Raw genomic sequence first — 17,211 nt, 5'->3', positions numbered from 1 at the left:
TACAGGTTCCGTAGCTGTGATCTGTAATCAGAGGAGATGAATCGCGCAGCTTGGCCGTCTGTCCACCCATCACTTCCCCTCCTCCTTCGCCTTCTTCTTCTCTCTCTCTCTCTCTCTCTCTCTCTCTCTCTCTCTCTCTCTCTCGCACACACACACACACACACACACACACACACACACACACACACACACACACTCAGAGGGGTGTGTGGCCAGCTGTTAGGGTGTGTGTGTCTAATTCCTGTTGCATTGTGGGAGTCCATTATGCCGTCGTCTGGTGAATGGCTCCCATTGACTCGGCCTTGACATTATAAGCTGCCCGCTAATCTCTTCACTCCATATATTAGTAAGGCTCGATCTCTCCGCCGCTCTTCCAGTTTTATCACATTTTCTTCTGCTCGCTCTAAAATTGTCTTTTCAAATGTCTCTCAAATGTCCTCTTTAGATGATTATACAATCTTGAAAGAAGAAATCTGGTAAAGTTCTATATTTTTTCTTATTGTCAGCAATTTAAAACAACCTTCAAACTTCATATATTTTCTTCCTCAATTGTCAAAGAAATCTTAAAAACACTTTAATGAGGCACGCTGTTGCACTGAGTGGCACGTTCTTTCATTATCATGAACACACACATTGTAGTTTATTGTGACTCAATCCCAAATACACCTTCTCGACTCTAGTGTTGGATTAATCCACATTAAGTGTCCCAAATGTGGATTAATCCACCAGTGAAAATAGTCACCAACAAACACATTATTTACCAGAAGTGTGGAGGCCTCCTTGTTTGGACTTTGTCTTTAACACCATTGCTTTGTCACTTCATTTGGACTTAAGCTGTTTGAATTGGAAAGACTTGATATCCTCCTCAAACCAAAGATTATAAATTATGGTAGAAAACAGTGTGTAGCCAATCAGGTTGTGTGAGAATGAGTGACAGTTCAGACAAGCAGACAACAGATAAAACATCTCAGTGTCAAAAAGTATTGTTTGACATTTGATTGTAACCTCTACCTGTGTTTCTCTCTCTTCACAGTATTACGATGGGTTTGCCCCTCAATCCGCCAGCAGATTCCGCCCGCTCAGCCCGCCACGCCCTTTCTCTCATTGCTACTGCCCGCCCACCGGCCTTCATCACCACCATTGCGAGAGAGGTGAGACTGAACTGTTCAAACGTCTTCACACATCCAAACAGCAGCTTCAAAAAGTCACCAGCCTGCGTATTTTACATGTTTTACATATTATGTGTTGCTGTAACCTGAGTTTGAAATGGACTGGGTTTTTAATCATATCAGGTGGGATCAGAGTTGCCTCTTTTGGTTTGTCCAGACAGTGAAGAGCTGTGGTGGAGGGATACTAACAAAAAAATTAACTGATTTGTGACTGCTGAAGTCTGATATTATAAACATATAATGTTGCACAGAAATAGGACTGTTCATTTAGCTTCCATCACTTACATTGGAAGCACAATAAGACTTGTCTTAAAAGTCTTGAAAGAACAGCATTAGAAAGCATGCACACACACACAATCTAAAACCACACACATCAAATTAAAATCTAATTTAATGATCTCAAATGTTGTTGTTTTTTTGTGGAGTGTCTTTAATAAACTTTCTTCTTTCATCCATAACACACATGTATATGTATTTTTGTTTCCCAGGTCCATCGGTACAACGCAGCTCAGGCAAACTCTCAGTCGCAGCAGAACGTTCACACCACCACTTTGGCCAGAGCCAAGACCGAGATCCTGCGAGTGATCGACATCCTGATAGAGAAGATGCCTGGAGATGTCGTGGATCTGCTGGTCGAGGTAAACTGTTACAAACATCTCTGAAAAAAACAAAAAAAACATTTCCAGAGCTACAATCAATAAAAATGAAATAAACCAATGAAATAACCATTATGAGAAGTATCATCACCTCTGACTAATCCTCTCCTCCTCATGTCGTCTCCTCTCTCTTCTTCAGGTGATGGACATCATCATGTACTGTATTGAAGGTTCTCTGGTGAAGAAGAAAGGACTGCAGGAGTGCTTCCCTGCTATTTGCAAGTAAGTGTGTGTGTGTGTGTGTGTGTGTGTGTGTGTGTGTGTGTGTGTTAACAAGCCCACACCCCCAACATAATGTCAGTGGGGGTTAAATTGTGGAGGAATTATGCAAAGTTGACCTCTGACCTTTGACATCAGTGGCCAGAGGTCAACTTTGCCTAACAGGTACAGAAATCAGCCTCAGGGTATGTGTCTGAACCAGCTCATTAGTGTGTGTTTGTGAATATATTATTGTGCATTTGGGACCTTTTTGTCTTTTCTTGGCATCAACATAACAGTTGGTATGTGTGTGTGCATCAATATTGGACCCTCAAACCAGACCCTGCAAGGGAAACTTCTTTGGTGCCCCGTACTGGGCATCAGAAAAACACACCAGTAAAAGGCAGACCGTTTTCTTTTGCCTCTTGGTTTGTTGCCATACCCAACATGACATGCCGGTGTTTGATGGAACCTAATTTCAAGATCTCCATTTCAGAGCCTTCAAGTGAAGCCTGGACTTACTGAGCCATCATAGAAAAAGTACAGTGCACAATTTCAACAGAAATCTTTTAGAGTCACTAGCATACTGGTTCTTTAACCATGCCACCTTCTAGAAATGATGGTGGTTTCGAGGGCTTTTTTACACCAGTTACCCTTCTTGTTGCAGCTCTCCACATTTATCTGAGCTTTTAGGAACTGGCTTGTGCATCCTCAACTTTGCTAAATTGTTAGACGACGTCCAGTTGGATGTTAATGTGTTAATGCCTGTTTGTTGTCCACTTGTTTAGGTTCTACATGGTTGGTTACTGTGACCGTAGTCACCGCATCGCCGTCGGAGCTCGCCAGGGTTCAGTGGCCCTCTACGATGTTCGTACTGGAAAGTGCCAGGTACAGTCAGAACACCGCTCATCTCTGTGCCATCCATCCATCCATCCATCCATCCATCCTTTTCTCCACCATTTGGTCCAACCTATTCATCAAACTTCCATAATTTTATTCATCTGTCCAATTCCCCTTCAGCACATCCAATCGTTACTTTTCTATCTTAGAATTTTTCTGACCACCCATGAAAAGTACATATTAAGTCCAATGACAGGAGTGCAGAGGAAGAGATGAGAGGAAACAAGAGGAGAGCAGTAACGAGGCGTGTAAACAGTGGAAATGAGAGAGGGAGTCAGCAGAGGGGTTTCGTTGCCTCGACTTATTTTCTTCTCTCTCAGTAATTGATTAATGATGAAGCAATGACTCTGTTAATCACGTTTTTGTCTTTGCACACATTTATGTTTGATTGTGTGTGAGATTGTGTAGCGTGTGTGTGTGTGTGTGTGTGTGTGTGTGTGTGTGTGTTTGCGTGTGCTCCTCGCCTTTGTGTTTGTGTGTATCTCTGTGCGAGTGTGTGTGTGTGTGTGTGTGTGTGTGTGTGTGTGTGTGTGTGTGTGTGTGTGTGTGTGTTGGTAATTTGCTGGGTATTGATTTGCAGTAACCTGAGCAGTCTAGTCTGATGGAGGGGGTCATTTATATCTGATAACAGCACTGGCCCCTGTTCACCCGACATTTAGTTTGATTGCGCGCGCGTGTGTGTGGAGGTGTTTGTGTTTGTGTGCACGGTGTAAAGACATGAGGCACTTTTCCTTTGTGTGTTATTTGCAGTAATTAACATTTAATAGATAATGGCTTTGTGAGAACGGTTTGTGTGAGTGTGTGTGTGTGTGCTGGAACCATTTCAAGTGTTTCATTTCAAATGTAAGCTAAAACTCTGGTCCTCATTAATAGGGCTGGGTATCTTTTAGGTTTTATTAATAATGATTCTTATTGATTCTGGTTCTTATTGGTACTTACTGAACGGTGCTCCCAAGTCTTTGCCAATTATTTCAGAAACAGAGGAAGGAAGCAAAATATGTTGGAAGCAACATTCTTTGCAGCTCTTACTACCGTAGAATTTTGTCATCAACAGACAACATTACAGTCTGATCACGACATAGCAGCTGGGTTTTTAGCCATGCTAGTAGCAGCTTTAGGGATGGCAATGTCGATTAGTTTGCCCACCACGAGAAATATTTCACGCACTCTTGAATAGATTGACATGACTTTTTTTTCTGACATTCTTGGTCCCCAGAGCTTTAGACCCTTATCAGCCATTCACACATACAGACCTGGGACAGAGACTCACACATTTGAGCAGTGGTACAGCGTCTTGGCTGTGGTGGTGCAAGCTGGGTGTGCCGAAAAAAAAAAAAAGTAATAATAATACAGCAACCTGCAGGGAAGAAGTTAAGTCAGATTCATAGTCAGTGTGAAATGTCACTCAAACTTGAGCGCTATCCTGGTGAAGTTCATAGACTAAACTATGATGCCGCCAGTTGTATTGCAGCTTTGTTTATTTGATGTACACAGCATGTAGCAAGCCAAAACCTCTGTGAATCACAGGGTGGTACATTTAAACAAGAACCAGACTGAGGTGGTAGACGTAGAGATGCAAGTGACAGACTTTTACATTGAAAATTAAACTGATATCTCACAGTTTTAGCCCCAGTTTAACCAGCGATATTTCATTTAACGGCCACTCAACATTCACCTCTTGTAGACCTCCTGTCAGTTTGTCTTCATGACAGTTTAAGATCTTTCCAGTACAGACCAGTTTTCAATGTGGAAATAAACTTCAGGAACTTTTGGATGAATGGCAGCATAGAGTGTGTGTGAGTCTCAGTGTAAAACAATCTGCTCCTTCTAGAACCACAGAGGTGAAGGATGTAAAATCTGTAAGATGAGACTTGCTTAGTCAGCAGGCAGATTTACTGTCCAATGAAAAACTTTGATTTTCCCCTGATTTAGGGAAAGATGAAAACAGAATACAGTGATACAGTTAGAAGTGGCGTTATCAGTTCTTGATTAAAAGTTTGTGGAATCGAAGAAATGTTTAACGAGTGCTTTGATTAGTTTGGATGAGGGAAGAGAAAGAGAGGAGACGGTGTAGGTGGAGGAGGAAGCAAAGACAGAAGTATGTGGAGAAGAGGATGACGGAGATGAGAGGCAGCAGTTTTTGTTCGTAATCCGTGTGTGTGAGTGCGTGTGTGTGTGTCCAACCGTAGCTAGCTATTCCCTGCATGACCATCTGCCACAGCTTTGATCAGCCTCCGTGAACAGTCCTTTGTCAGCTGCATTGCTCGTGTGTGTGTGTGTGCATCCAGCTGCTTGCTCTGCTTCTTTAACAGACTCTACTGAGTCTACTAATTGAACACAAAGAAACAATCTGACTGATCTTTCTCTCTGTCTGCATCGCTTTCTTTCTGTAACTACTGAAACCAGAGGGACCTCTTTGTATATAAAGGTGTAGCTTTGAGTTAGCACCTCCCCCTGTACATCCCATCAGGAGCCAACCAACACTGTCGGTCATAAGCTGAAGAATCCCATATGATTAAAATGCATTAAAGGTATCATAGATACCTATGTCATTAGGTTTAGTTCAGTTTTTGATATCCGTTGACCACAACACGAGGAGGAGTTGCTCTGCAGCTTGCTTAATGTCAATGTTGCCATCAGCAACTTGGAGAACGTATCCAAACCTGACCAATCACAGTTCTTGCAGTCTGTATGTGGTATCTCAATAGCTGCTGTGGTGAAGAAGAAACCCCATAATGCAGGCTATTGAAACCAACCTTTTGCATAGTTAGTATCATGTCAGTGTCAGGATGGTAGCTAGGACAGGCTATCACAAAATGAGCTTCTGTTCTCATCTCATGAAAATATATTTGCATCTTTGAGTTAAAATAAACAAAAACACAAGTGTACCCATCTGCTCACACAAAACACAAATGAATTACTGAGTCTGGCAAACTCTCAAACACTCGAGGTGTTACAGTTTTTGGCACTTCCAAACTGGCTTCTTTTCCCAGCCACGGAGGTTGCCACTTGGTTTTGTCACTGTATTAACGTTGATAGTTTCAATAGGAAATGGGAACAACACCAAACACTGTTGAAAACAGTCTACAGACTACAAGCTGTGATATGAGCTGCAGTCTCGGAACCCGTCAGCTATCATCTGATGATGATCCATCCTCTGTTTCTGGCCTTCTGGTGTTGCCATTGGAATATCTGGATTACTGATAGATATCCAGCCCAAAACTCTGTCTGTGGTGCAATTAGCAACTTCATACGCTAGAATGAGTAGAAAAACCCAGTTCTGCTGATATCTTTAAATTGAAAATGCGGAGGGAAAGAAATGCAGATCACTAAGAAAAAGCTAAACCATCGGACGATAGTTGATGAGTTCCAAGATTGCATTTCAGCCAATGCGTTCCGCCTCTCTTGCTCTCCACACGGATTGTTGCAACTAACCTGAACCAACCCAAAGCCTCATGAGGCCCAGACTCCTTGCTCCAATGCACACTGTCATGATCTACTGCATCCTTACCGTACCTCATCATGCAGCTCCACCTGAATATGCAGCGCATTCTAGCACTCTCTTATGGTGGATGCAGAAACATCAGCGAAAAATTAAAAAAACACAATCTGTGATGATGCAAGCAACTGTCATTTAAACAGGAGGTGGGGCTTAAGAGCCATCTTAAGTAATAGGGATGGAAATACGATGGTATGAACACACAAACACACACAGCCAAGTCCCCAGGCGACAGGTGTATTGGAGTACAGAGTGCTGTAAATGGTTTCAGTGTGCTTCACTGCCCTCTGATAGGCTGATTGATTTGGTAGGCAGTCCACCGTGACACACACACACACACACACACACACACACACTGATCATAATATATATGAAAGCATCAATATTTGATGCACATTAAACAGTTCTGCTCTGCATCCTGTTTCTCGCTCTGTCTCAGTTTCTCTACAGATAAATATTTTTTTTTGTCTTTCACTGGTCATCAGAATAGCTTACAACATTTTTGAAATGACCTCCTTTCATGTTCTCAAAAGCTTTAAACACAGTCCGATGTAGTAATTCAAAATTAAATTCAGTCGCAGACTTCTCTAAAGTCCTCTCGCATGCTGTTCTTGCAGCCCTGCACACTGATTGGACGACAGATTTCATGTTTTCATAAGTGGAGGCAGAATGGTGTGCAGGTTTTTTTCAGTAATCAACAGATAAATTCATACATATATTAAAGTGATTTAAGACAATAATGAAATCACATTTGCATTTAATGATTCTTTAATTAATATACTGCATTTTACAGTGAATATTATTCCCTGTCTTTAAATTATGAATTCATAATTACATTTGAAATTTGAATAGAAAAAAAATTATTTTGAAGACATCTGTCCAACCCACAGAGCAGTACAGTATGTGTGTAAGCCAGAGCTGTGTTGTTTGCAGGATGTGTGTGTGTGTGTGTGTGTGTGTGTGTGTGTGTGTGCGTGCGTTAATTGTTCAGCGTACATATCCGCTCTGTGAAACACAAACCAAAAGGGGGAAATTAATATTTTGTTTTGTTTAGTGTCATGACAACGCCCCCTAGTTTTTCATGTTTCCATTGATTTGATTCAGCAGACCAGTGTTCCAGTATCTGTCAGAACTCTGATATTTCCCAAATAACGTGTTTCTCCCTTTTTAAAGTAATAAGGAAAACTACCAACTTTACTTTTTTTAAAAATCTCTTTAACATGGGGATGACTTTAATGCAAACGAAGCTTCTAGGTAAGAGTCTCAGACATGAAGAATCTAAATCCTCTGTTCATTGGCTCTTTGTCTGCAATGCCAATTAAAGGAATTCAGTTGTTACAGATCCAAAAATCAAAAAGTTTAGCAAAAAAAAAAAAAAGGCAAGATGTATAATGCCAGAAATGCCACTTATAGATCATTGTGCCAGCTGTAGCTCAGGTGATTCATAGCGTCCTTTCCAAATTGGTTGCTTCTGATGGATGTTTCTGCTAAATGAATGTAATGAATCCAGATTTGATCCAGATGCTAAAAACTCTACGTCCGTGTGATATTTGATTCTCATTGGCTGAAATGTAGTTTGGTTTGAGCTGACTGAATGTTTGCAGACAAACTGTGTCTACTCTGCTGGCCTCTTAATGCTTTTAATGACAGTTGTGATAGGGAACGTGATTTGGCATCTTGCCAAAGAGAAAATAATGGACTGACAGAGGTGAAGAATGCAAAGAAGGTTTAAAAAAAGGATGATGAAGAGGTGGGAGAGTGAGGAAAGAAGGAGAGGTACACGGTGGGTGGAGGCTGGAAAGAAATCAAAATAATTCATCTTTTCTTCTCGGCACACTGCTGGAATCTAATAGGATTTCCCCTAAAAGGAGGAGGGAGAGAACAAATTAAAAAGATGAGATTTTCATTTCATTGTGTTATTTTTTTTTTCTGCTTTAATCACCACAGACGGGTTATTATTTCATGGTCTGGGTGCCTGAGGCGACGCGTCTTAATCTCATCTGGAGGTGAGAGTTTGTAATCCCAGTCGCAGGCAGAGGCAGGGTGGGGATATCTGGAAGGGCGTTTATTGCGTTACACACCCTGCATCTGGTGGGACAGTTTATTGCGTTACGCACGGCGCAGCATCGCTTTATTCTGTCCCCTGAGTTCTGGAGGCGAATGGCAGCATCTGTTGGACCAGAAGCTGCCCCTCATCTGATGGAATTATCTCGTCCAAGCCGAACACTTACTGTCAAGGAAAATCTGGGCGGCAAAACGAGTTTTTCTGAGACGCCTTGATGAAATTTCAACAAGGACCAAAATTTGTTCTTTATATCGTCTTTATCACAAAACAGAATTTATTGCAGGCTTGAATGTCGAGCTGCTGCTGCAGTGTGGCTTCATCAACAAGAGGAGTCTTATTGAGAACTCAAGTTTAGCTCTCATTTTAGCTACAGCTGCTGATGAGGAACGATTGAGGAGCTTGAGACACGCTCGAGGCGGTTTGTTTGTTTTTTATAAAGACCATTTGATACTGTAAAGTGGCTATTTGTTCCAGTCTGTTTTTCATCTGTGAAAAGGTTCTAGAAGGCCTTAATAACACTGCTTCACACTTCATAAAGTGATGAAATTGTGGTAGATTTTTAGGCCGTACAGAGCAGCACTCACACACATAAACATACTTTTTATGGTACATGCCTGCCAACAACCACTAACACCAAAAACAGGCATGAGAACCCTGGACTATATATATATATATAATAATATATACAATATATTATAGATAATATATATTATATATATATATATCCAGACTAAAGAGACTCCTCACAGTTTATCAGAACTTAATTGGTCATTAATTGAGTTCAGCACTGAGATCCATCAACGTCCAGACAAACTCATATTTACCTCCATCTGCAGAGAGAACCACTCACTTCATTACCTTAGATACGTTTACCCAATTCCACTTCCCTAAAATAAAACAAGCCTAACCGTAAAATTTGTTATTGATTATACCAAATTTATTTTGTGATTGCAGCAGGTGTGTTATCTTATTCAGCAGGACTACATCGTAAATACAAAAGCAGTATTAGCAAGTCCTGAAATATAGAGCTCCAGAGTGACCATAGAGAGAAGACATATACATACAGTATATCGAGGTCATGTTTTACTACATTGAGCGCTCAAAATACTGTTGTACGCATCCAAGATACAATTCATTCCCATGTTTTGAAATAAAGCTGTGCTTCATGGCAGTCAGCTTCCAAACACCAATGTAGAACTACCCTATGAAATCAAATGACATCAGTTTTTCACAGTGAAACTTTGTTGAGCTCCCTGTCTATCAACACACTGCACATGATGACAATCATAGATGATACAACCTTCTGATCTGATGGCATATTAGGTCAAGTTAAAATAGAGAGGTGGGTCTGTTGGGCTGGCTCTTTTTACTGATCTTGCATAATAAAAACTTGGATGCATGCTCCCACTAAAGCCACCAGGCAGTCTGCATGACACAGTCTGGAGCACAGTCACTGGGGACCTCAAGGGATCTACTGAGTTTGTTGGGTGGAATTAATTTGTGACAACCACAAACCATGGATTACCAGAACCATCCAGAATGCCATGAACTGCTCCTCGCTACCCAGCACACCAGACCCATCAAAGTTTGCCTACTGTCCCAACCAATGAAAAGATAATCCAATAGCACACATCCTCATCACCACCCTATCCCACCTGGACACCCTATCCCACCTGGACAGGAAAAAGATTGATTGGGATTACTGTTCATTGACTACAGTTCAAAACACTATTGACTCCCAACAGCATTGTGATGTTTGCTGAGGGCCTGAATACTGCGAACAATGAACAGATCTGTCTAGGGGAAGTAAAGAACCTGATGCACTGGTGTCAAGACAACAACCTTCTTCTGAATGGAGCAGCATTCCTACAAAGAGTGATTCATTCAACTGAACGTACAATAGGTGGTGCTCTACCTGCTAGACATCTATACCAGTCACTGTACTCAACAGTAGTAGACTGGATGTATGTACATGAATGCCAACTAAAGCTGTTGCTGCTGTATTCATATTTGGTTATTTTAAAAGAGGTATTTCCAAGGACTGTTCCAACAGTTTTTAATTTAATTAATTTTCATATTAATTAACTTCTGTTGAAGGACACATGCAGAACTCTTGTTCTTCTTGAGGAGCGTTCTTTTCACTGTATTGAACCCGAATCTTGATATTTATTCCAAACCCAAAGTCATGTGAATGAAACCTCTTAATTTCCCCCGGGATTATTAAAGTATTTCGAAATCTGATTTCTGATTCTGATTTACCAAAAGTGATTGACTGATTCACTACTTTGTACTCTTTACCACTTTGTTCCTCCTCCTATAAAAAAGTTCATGTGGTTTGATGAGTCTGTTTCTCTCTCTCTCTCTGTCTCTCTCTGTCTCTCTGTCTCTGTCTCTGTCTCTCTCTCTCTCTCTCTCTCTCTCTCTCTCTCTCTCTCTCTAGAACATCCATGGTCATAAGGGTCCAATCACAGCGGTGTCGTTCGCCCCTGATGGCCGTTACCTGGCAACATACTCCAACGCAGACAGCCACATCTCCTTCTGGCAGGTAAATTACGTTTGTGTCTATGTCATGGAGTCACTGAATATTTTTTTCACTACTCCATATCCAAGTCTTCAACTTTCAGGTGCCTTGTTTCTCTGACCATTAAGATTGTGTGGCTGCACTTTTACTACTGAGTACTAACTAAGTCATCATTGTGCTTTTTTAACTGCACTTTCAAAACCTTGCAGAGTAGGCTGTGACCGTATAACCACACAGGAAAAGTCACAGCAGAGATTTAAAATCCGTCAAACCCAGCTCTGGGATTTTGCTGTTAAAAGTTCATCCAGACGCCTGAAGCGGATTCTGTGTTAGCTCAGACTGAGCAGATATTTGAGAAAGTTTCTTCCACAGAAAAGTCAGTTCATTTGTTCTGTCTGAACCAAACTGAAGAAATCAACCATGAATTGGTTATGACTGTTTAGAATTTAATATCAGTAACTTGTGTTGTGTGTATCGGCAGCTGTGTAGAACACACACTCACCCATACACACCAGTATACATATATTTCTACTCAGACCTGATGTGACTTTAAGTTTTCTTCAGATGAATACTCGCACAAAAAAATATTCTTTATTCACTCTTTTTTTTTTTTTTTACAAACCAATTATTGTTTAAAATGTTTCCAGAAAATAATAATAACTTCAACAATAACTTATAACTAATAAAGAGAAAATATGGCATGTTTGTCTTTGTCTAGCCTTTAATTAATTTGAAGAATGCACTATTATTTTTGTGTTTTATTTTGACATCTAAATAAATATCCAATAATATAAAGTCAGGCGACCACTCACACAGGTAAATGATACACACATGCACACGCACACACACACATAGACAGACAGAGACAGACACACACTTCTTATCTTCTTCCCAGAACTGTTATTTTGAATGAAAGGTCTTTACGACCTCTGACACGACTGTCTGCAGACACACACACACACACACACACACACTAATGGCATTACTGTAAGCATAAACCGCTGCTAGCGTGCCGTCAAGACGGCTGCTGTGGTAATGAGCTGGCAGACGCTCTGTCGGTGTGTGTGTGTGTGTGAGGGAGGGAGGGGCAGTGTCGTCCCAGGAAACGATAGAGTTTCTTCTTACTGTTTTTTTTTCCTACACACACACACACACACACACACACACACGCACATACACACACAGTCGCTGTGTGCAGTTTCAGGCTCCGTCTTCTTCACAGCACGTAATGACAGAAGCCTCACGGGTTAAACTCAGTTCCCTCAAAGGGTTCAGCAGCTCCATCACCGACAGGAATTGGTGATGAGGGTCTTCTTACCAAAATGTGCAGTGACTCATTCCACATGTGGACAGTTCAGTTTGTATGAGTACAAACAGAATGCGGGAAGATGAAGCATGAAAGTTTCAGCCTCTGATCCATCTATTATTATAATATAATTTAATAGAAAAATAGAGGAAGTTTGTATTTTTGGACATTTAGCGCCCAAAGCAGACAGCAGATACAGCAGCAGCTAATATTACTGACTAGTCCAACAGCAGTCAGCCCAGCTCGGCGTCTGTCTTTCAGCCTTTTATTTATTATTATTTCAACCAGTGTAGCATCAAATTGACAATGAGGCTGATGTTTTAAGCTAGAAGAGTTATTTCTAATATTATATATGAAGTTATATATAGTGTAACTTTAACACATGCATGAGAACCAACTAACTCTCCTCGCAGATAGCTGCAGCTCTCAGCATGTTCAGATTTAATGATTATTAAGATTTTGTATTAAGAAGAAGAAGGGGCGGCAGTAGCTCAGTCCATTGAGACTTGGTTTGGAAACCAGAGGGTGGCCGAGTCCATCATGGACCAAAAATATGGAATATGGCACCTCGTCTTGCCCATCACTCCACCATCTCTCTACACATTGCATGTCTATGAGCCCTTGTACTGTGTGTGTGTGTGTGTGTGTGTGTGTGTGTGTGTGTGTGTGTTCTGGGTTAAAAATGCATGTAAATAAAACAGAGTGAAGAAAGAATTTCCCCATTGAGGGATTAATAAAGTATCTCTTAATGATGTTACCTCTTTCTTTCACATGAAACTGAACGGTGCTTTACTATTTCTACCATACTGCAACTTTCTTGATTTTGAGTTATCTGTCAAGTTGACAAACTATCATAATTCAATTAAAAAATGATTTGAATATGAATTGAATATGATTAGAAGAGGAGGCACTAAACCAGTCAGAGTTATAAATTCAGAATATTTAGTTGTCAAAGTTGTGAACAAAGACTGTCACCATAAATACTGAATTTATCCAAAACTGATCCAGTATCTGAGAGTGAGCGGATTTTATGAGCAAATCACAATTCTCTCAGTTTAATAAAAAAACATTTATATGGCAGAAATGTTTGATATTTGTTGATTATGCTGATTTATGTAATATTTGTAAAGATAACTTCAGCTTCTGGTAAGTTCTGATGGACCTAGCAGACTCATGGGTTAATGATGAAGTGTTTCTGTTTCCTGTCCTCCGCAGATGAACACCAGTCTGCTGGGCAGCATTGGCATGTTGAACTCGGCCCCTCAGCTCCGTTGCATTAAGACCTATCAGGTTCCTCCTGTGCAGCCGGCATCCCCGGGCTCACAGAACCACCTCAAGCTTGCCCGCCTCATCTGGACCTCCAACCGCAACGTCATCCTTATGGCCCATGACGGCAAGGAGCACCGCTTCATGGTCTAAACCAGACCTGTATCTCCTGCTGAGTCCCGTTGTAACAGACAGACCTGGACCTGTTTATAGGGTTTTTGCTCTAAGGCAGAGTCAGAGTGGATTCACTCGGTAGTTTTAGCTTCAAATCTGTATCCTGAGCTGCTGGAACAGTTGTTAGAGCCTCAAAATTCATTCAAAGATTTCAAAGATATTTTGCGTGAAAGGGTATTGAAGGTTTTGAAGGTTTTGAAGGTTTTGAAGGTATTGAAGGTTTTGGACTTCAGCTTGGCCATCAAAGTGAAAAACCCAGCTCAGGTCCAGGTTTGAACTGGATTCTTTTTTATGTTTCCTCTCTCATCATGATCATTGTGAGGAAGCTCACTCTGATGTATTTAAAAGCCGCGATAGAAGGCTTGTTTACATTCTGATTTGCATTGAGGTGTATTTATTTTTGCTGTTTTTGCTGGATGCCATCTTGCTGCAGCCATTTTGGGTCCCAAATGTTGCTGTTTATTTAAATGCAGCCTTTGACCCACCAAGGTTTTAGTTTATTGTAGTGCTTAATAAGAGCATCTTGTTGTTATTAAATGTTTGAAACCTAATGCAGGTACTTGTGGATTCACTGATTGAAACATAGATTTAACACTGAAGGCACTGAAAATAAACCTTTTTTTTTTTTTCAAATTTCTGCTTTAAAGTTTGTTAGTCAAAAAGTGCAAAATTCTAATTAATGTCTTTAAATTCTGTTGCTAAAATTAATTATTTCTAGTCAAAAGAAATTCTCCCCTACCCTCCTGAAGACTTAGGCTCTGTGAGACAAGTGCACACTTTACACATTGCAAACTACACGTGTGTTTATGTGTGTGTGTTTGCTTTTATTTTTGTGACACATTGGAAGCTTTTCCATCCTCTGAGCACCTCACAGAAATGTGTGTGTGTGTACGTGTTAGAGTCAGTGTTTTCTGTGTCTTCAGTCTGTTTTATTCAAGAACAGCCAGTTTCCATGGTGTCCACTTTTTGGTCCAAGTTCCCAGGTGAACCTTTTTTTTTTTTTTTTTTTTGGGTCACTTCACTTTCTTCTGGCTTCTCTGGAGTTTCTGTCCCACTCCGTATGTAAAAACTAAGTCTGAAAAGAAAAAGCTCCTTTCTTGCCTCATTTTAGGCCCCACTTGTAAGTTTTTTGGGGTAATTGTGTGTTTCTTTGCAAACGATTGCTCTATACTTCACTGATAGACGTGAAGACTTCTCTCATCTCTAGATATAAATGTGTACATATACAGAATATATATATATATATATATATATATATCATCACATTACAAATGCTGCGTAATGTAGTCTGTTAATCTTGTACAGTGAACCTGGATCCTGTTTGGTGTATTTGTTGTGGCTAATGTGACTGTCTGCACTGACTTGTTCTTTAAATTAGTGAATTTCCTCTTTATGTTAATTGAAAAAAAAAAAACATGAGTCATTTGGAAAATGAGATATCAAGGAATATCAGCCGTCTTATTTTGGATGAGATAAAAGGATGAAGACACAGAAAAGCAGAGGAAAATCTGAAGCGTCCCAGTATTCCATTAACTGCACATGTTTGGTTGCTTGATAGAGATCCCGACAGTCCTTTTCATTGAGGGAAGCCATAGGTTATTAAGTTTACAGGTGAATATTTGTTGCAGTAGGAAAGAAAAAACTGCATCTGTTCTCTTAAATGTTGTTCACATTCCTTTTTAATAACAGCGCGCATGAAGTTGCTTGTTAGCCTTGAACTAATTACATTGCATTTTATAGAGCAGCAGCAGCTGAAAATCTTCTCACCTTCTCTCAGTCAGTGATGTGAAGTGTTCACCTCTCCTTGTTTTCAAATGTTGTCACTGTTTTAGTGCTCAGAGTTTTATGCAGAGAGAGAAATCTATACAGATATGATATTTATAGATAAAATCAGAGTTTAGATGATTTTATTTTAGTTTACTTGTTTTTTTTGCGACTCGGCTGACACACACTAAATTTTTACATGACACTTCTTGAATTCTATATTTTCCACTCTGCCTTCTTGCCTCCTCCTCTCTGCCTTCCCTCCATCTCCTGTCAGTTTCATCCATGCTGTCAGAAAGCTTCTAACACCGTTACACACCTGTAAACTCAAGCGTGTCAAAGCTTTTCACAAGTTCTTCCTCTCTTCAAAAAAAAAAAAACCCAGCAGCTCGTCGGATGGGTTTCAACAAACACACACATGCACACAAACACACACATGCACACACGTCAAGTCCAGTCAAGTCCAGACAGCTTTGAGATCTTAATCTTTGGTTTTCTTCACCACTCTTTACAGTTTGAGAAAATCTGTTTTTGGCAGCCTCACGGGAGGGAAGGTGAGAAAAATAAAGAAGGCAGAGAGCTGAAGAGTAAGTAACAAGTGAGGAAGAAAAAGGAGGTTCTTTAGTGAAGGTAGTAAACTGAAAAGTCTAAAAGAAGCTTTTGGTTTTCTTCAGCACGTGATGTGATCACATAAAACGACAAAGTGTTCTGTGACTTGAATATAAAAATGACAAATACAGACGGAACATTTTTACATTTTCTTTTTCTTCCTCCTGCTTCCTGTAATAAACAGATCAGCTTCTTCAGTCTGTCTCTGTAAAAAGGCTTTACCTCAGTTTTCAACATGTCTGATGTGCGATGACCAGATTGATTGTGTTTTAAACAGAAATGTGTTTGCGTACCTTCAACAGCAAATATCCATTTCTGAATTTCCCATTAATGTAATCAGCGTTTTTTCTTTATGTATTTAGTGTTTATACAGTGAACTCAGCTTAGATATTTCAGAGTGTGTGTGTGTGTGTGTGTGTGTGTGATGTACTGTAGTGCATGTATATATGCTTCCCTTGATATAACACAGAGCAGGTTGAATCTACTGTGCATCATATAAACATGTGTTGTGTTCAAATGTGTTGATGTTGACTTTGTGTCCAATAAAGATGAAAATAAGACAGTGGGTGTTGAAAATCTCTTTGACTTTGATTCATATTGTGCTCCTCTCCACTGCACACATTCAGGTCTGTAGATCTTTTTTTTAGGTATTATCTTGAAGACACAACCTTTATAAATGTAACATAGTTTAATTCTAGCAGAGTCAGTTAATGAAGTCAGTGTCTACACTCCTACCATAGAGGAATCAAGTAGATGATGTTTCCTGCTGCAGCCTTCTTCTTTTTTAAGCTTCCCTCCCGTCTCATCACTGTGATCCTGAACAACTTTACTGACATGTTGAACTCTCAGCGACCGAAAACATAAAGTATACCATCGGCACCGGCGGCATGACCGATGGAAGGAAAACCACCCTCACCAACAGACTGATCCAGAAACTTTTCATACGCCAGGATGACTTCTTAATAATAATAATAATAATAATGATAATAATAAGTAATTACTGCCCTGGACACGACATGATGAGTATGATCTATGAATGGCTAAAGAACCCAGTTAATGGCGTTAAAGGTCCAGTGTATAGGAT

At 40.2% G+C, this 17,211-nt stretch overlaps 1 protein-coding gene across 2 annotated transcripts in view; it reads left to right on the top strand.

Annotated features, from left to right (window-relative positions):
- wdr7 (WD repeat domain 7) overlaps positions 1-16,692 on the top strand; it is a 110,838-nt gene extending 94,146 nt beyond the window's left edge. The window contains exons 25-30 of one of the 2 annotated variants that reach the window (XM_027277032.1): positions 1,034-1,151; positions 1,658-1,807; positions 1,965-2,047; positions 2,812-2,911; positions 10,928-11,032; positions 13,530-16,692. In XM_027277032.1, coding sequence (XP_027132833.1) covers positions 1,034-1,151; positions 1,658-1,807; positions 1,965-2,047; positions 2,812-2,911; positions 10,928-11,032; positions 13,530-13,733 — 760 coding nt within the window. In that variant the 3' untranslated portion in view covers positions 13,734-16,692. The remainder of the gene's footprint in view (positions 1-1,033; positions 1,152-1,657; positions 1,808-1,964; positions 2,048-2,811; positions 2,912-10,927; positions 11,033-13,529) is intronic. The other variant, XM_027277033.1, reaches the window with a different exon arrangement.
- The last annotated feature ends 519 nt before the right edge of the window (positions 16,693-17,211 follow it).

Source organism: Larimichthys crocea, unplaced genomic scaffold, assembly GCF_000972845.2.
Source record: "Larimichthys crocea isolate SSNF unplaced genomic scaffold, L_crocea_2.0 scaffold82, whole genome shotgun sequence".
Lineage (NCBI taxonomy): Eukaryota > Metazoa > Chordata > Actinopteri > Sciaenidae > Larimichthys > Larimichthys crocea.
This window is presented reverse-complemented; position numbering and strand designations above follow the sequence as displayed.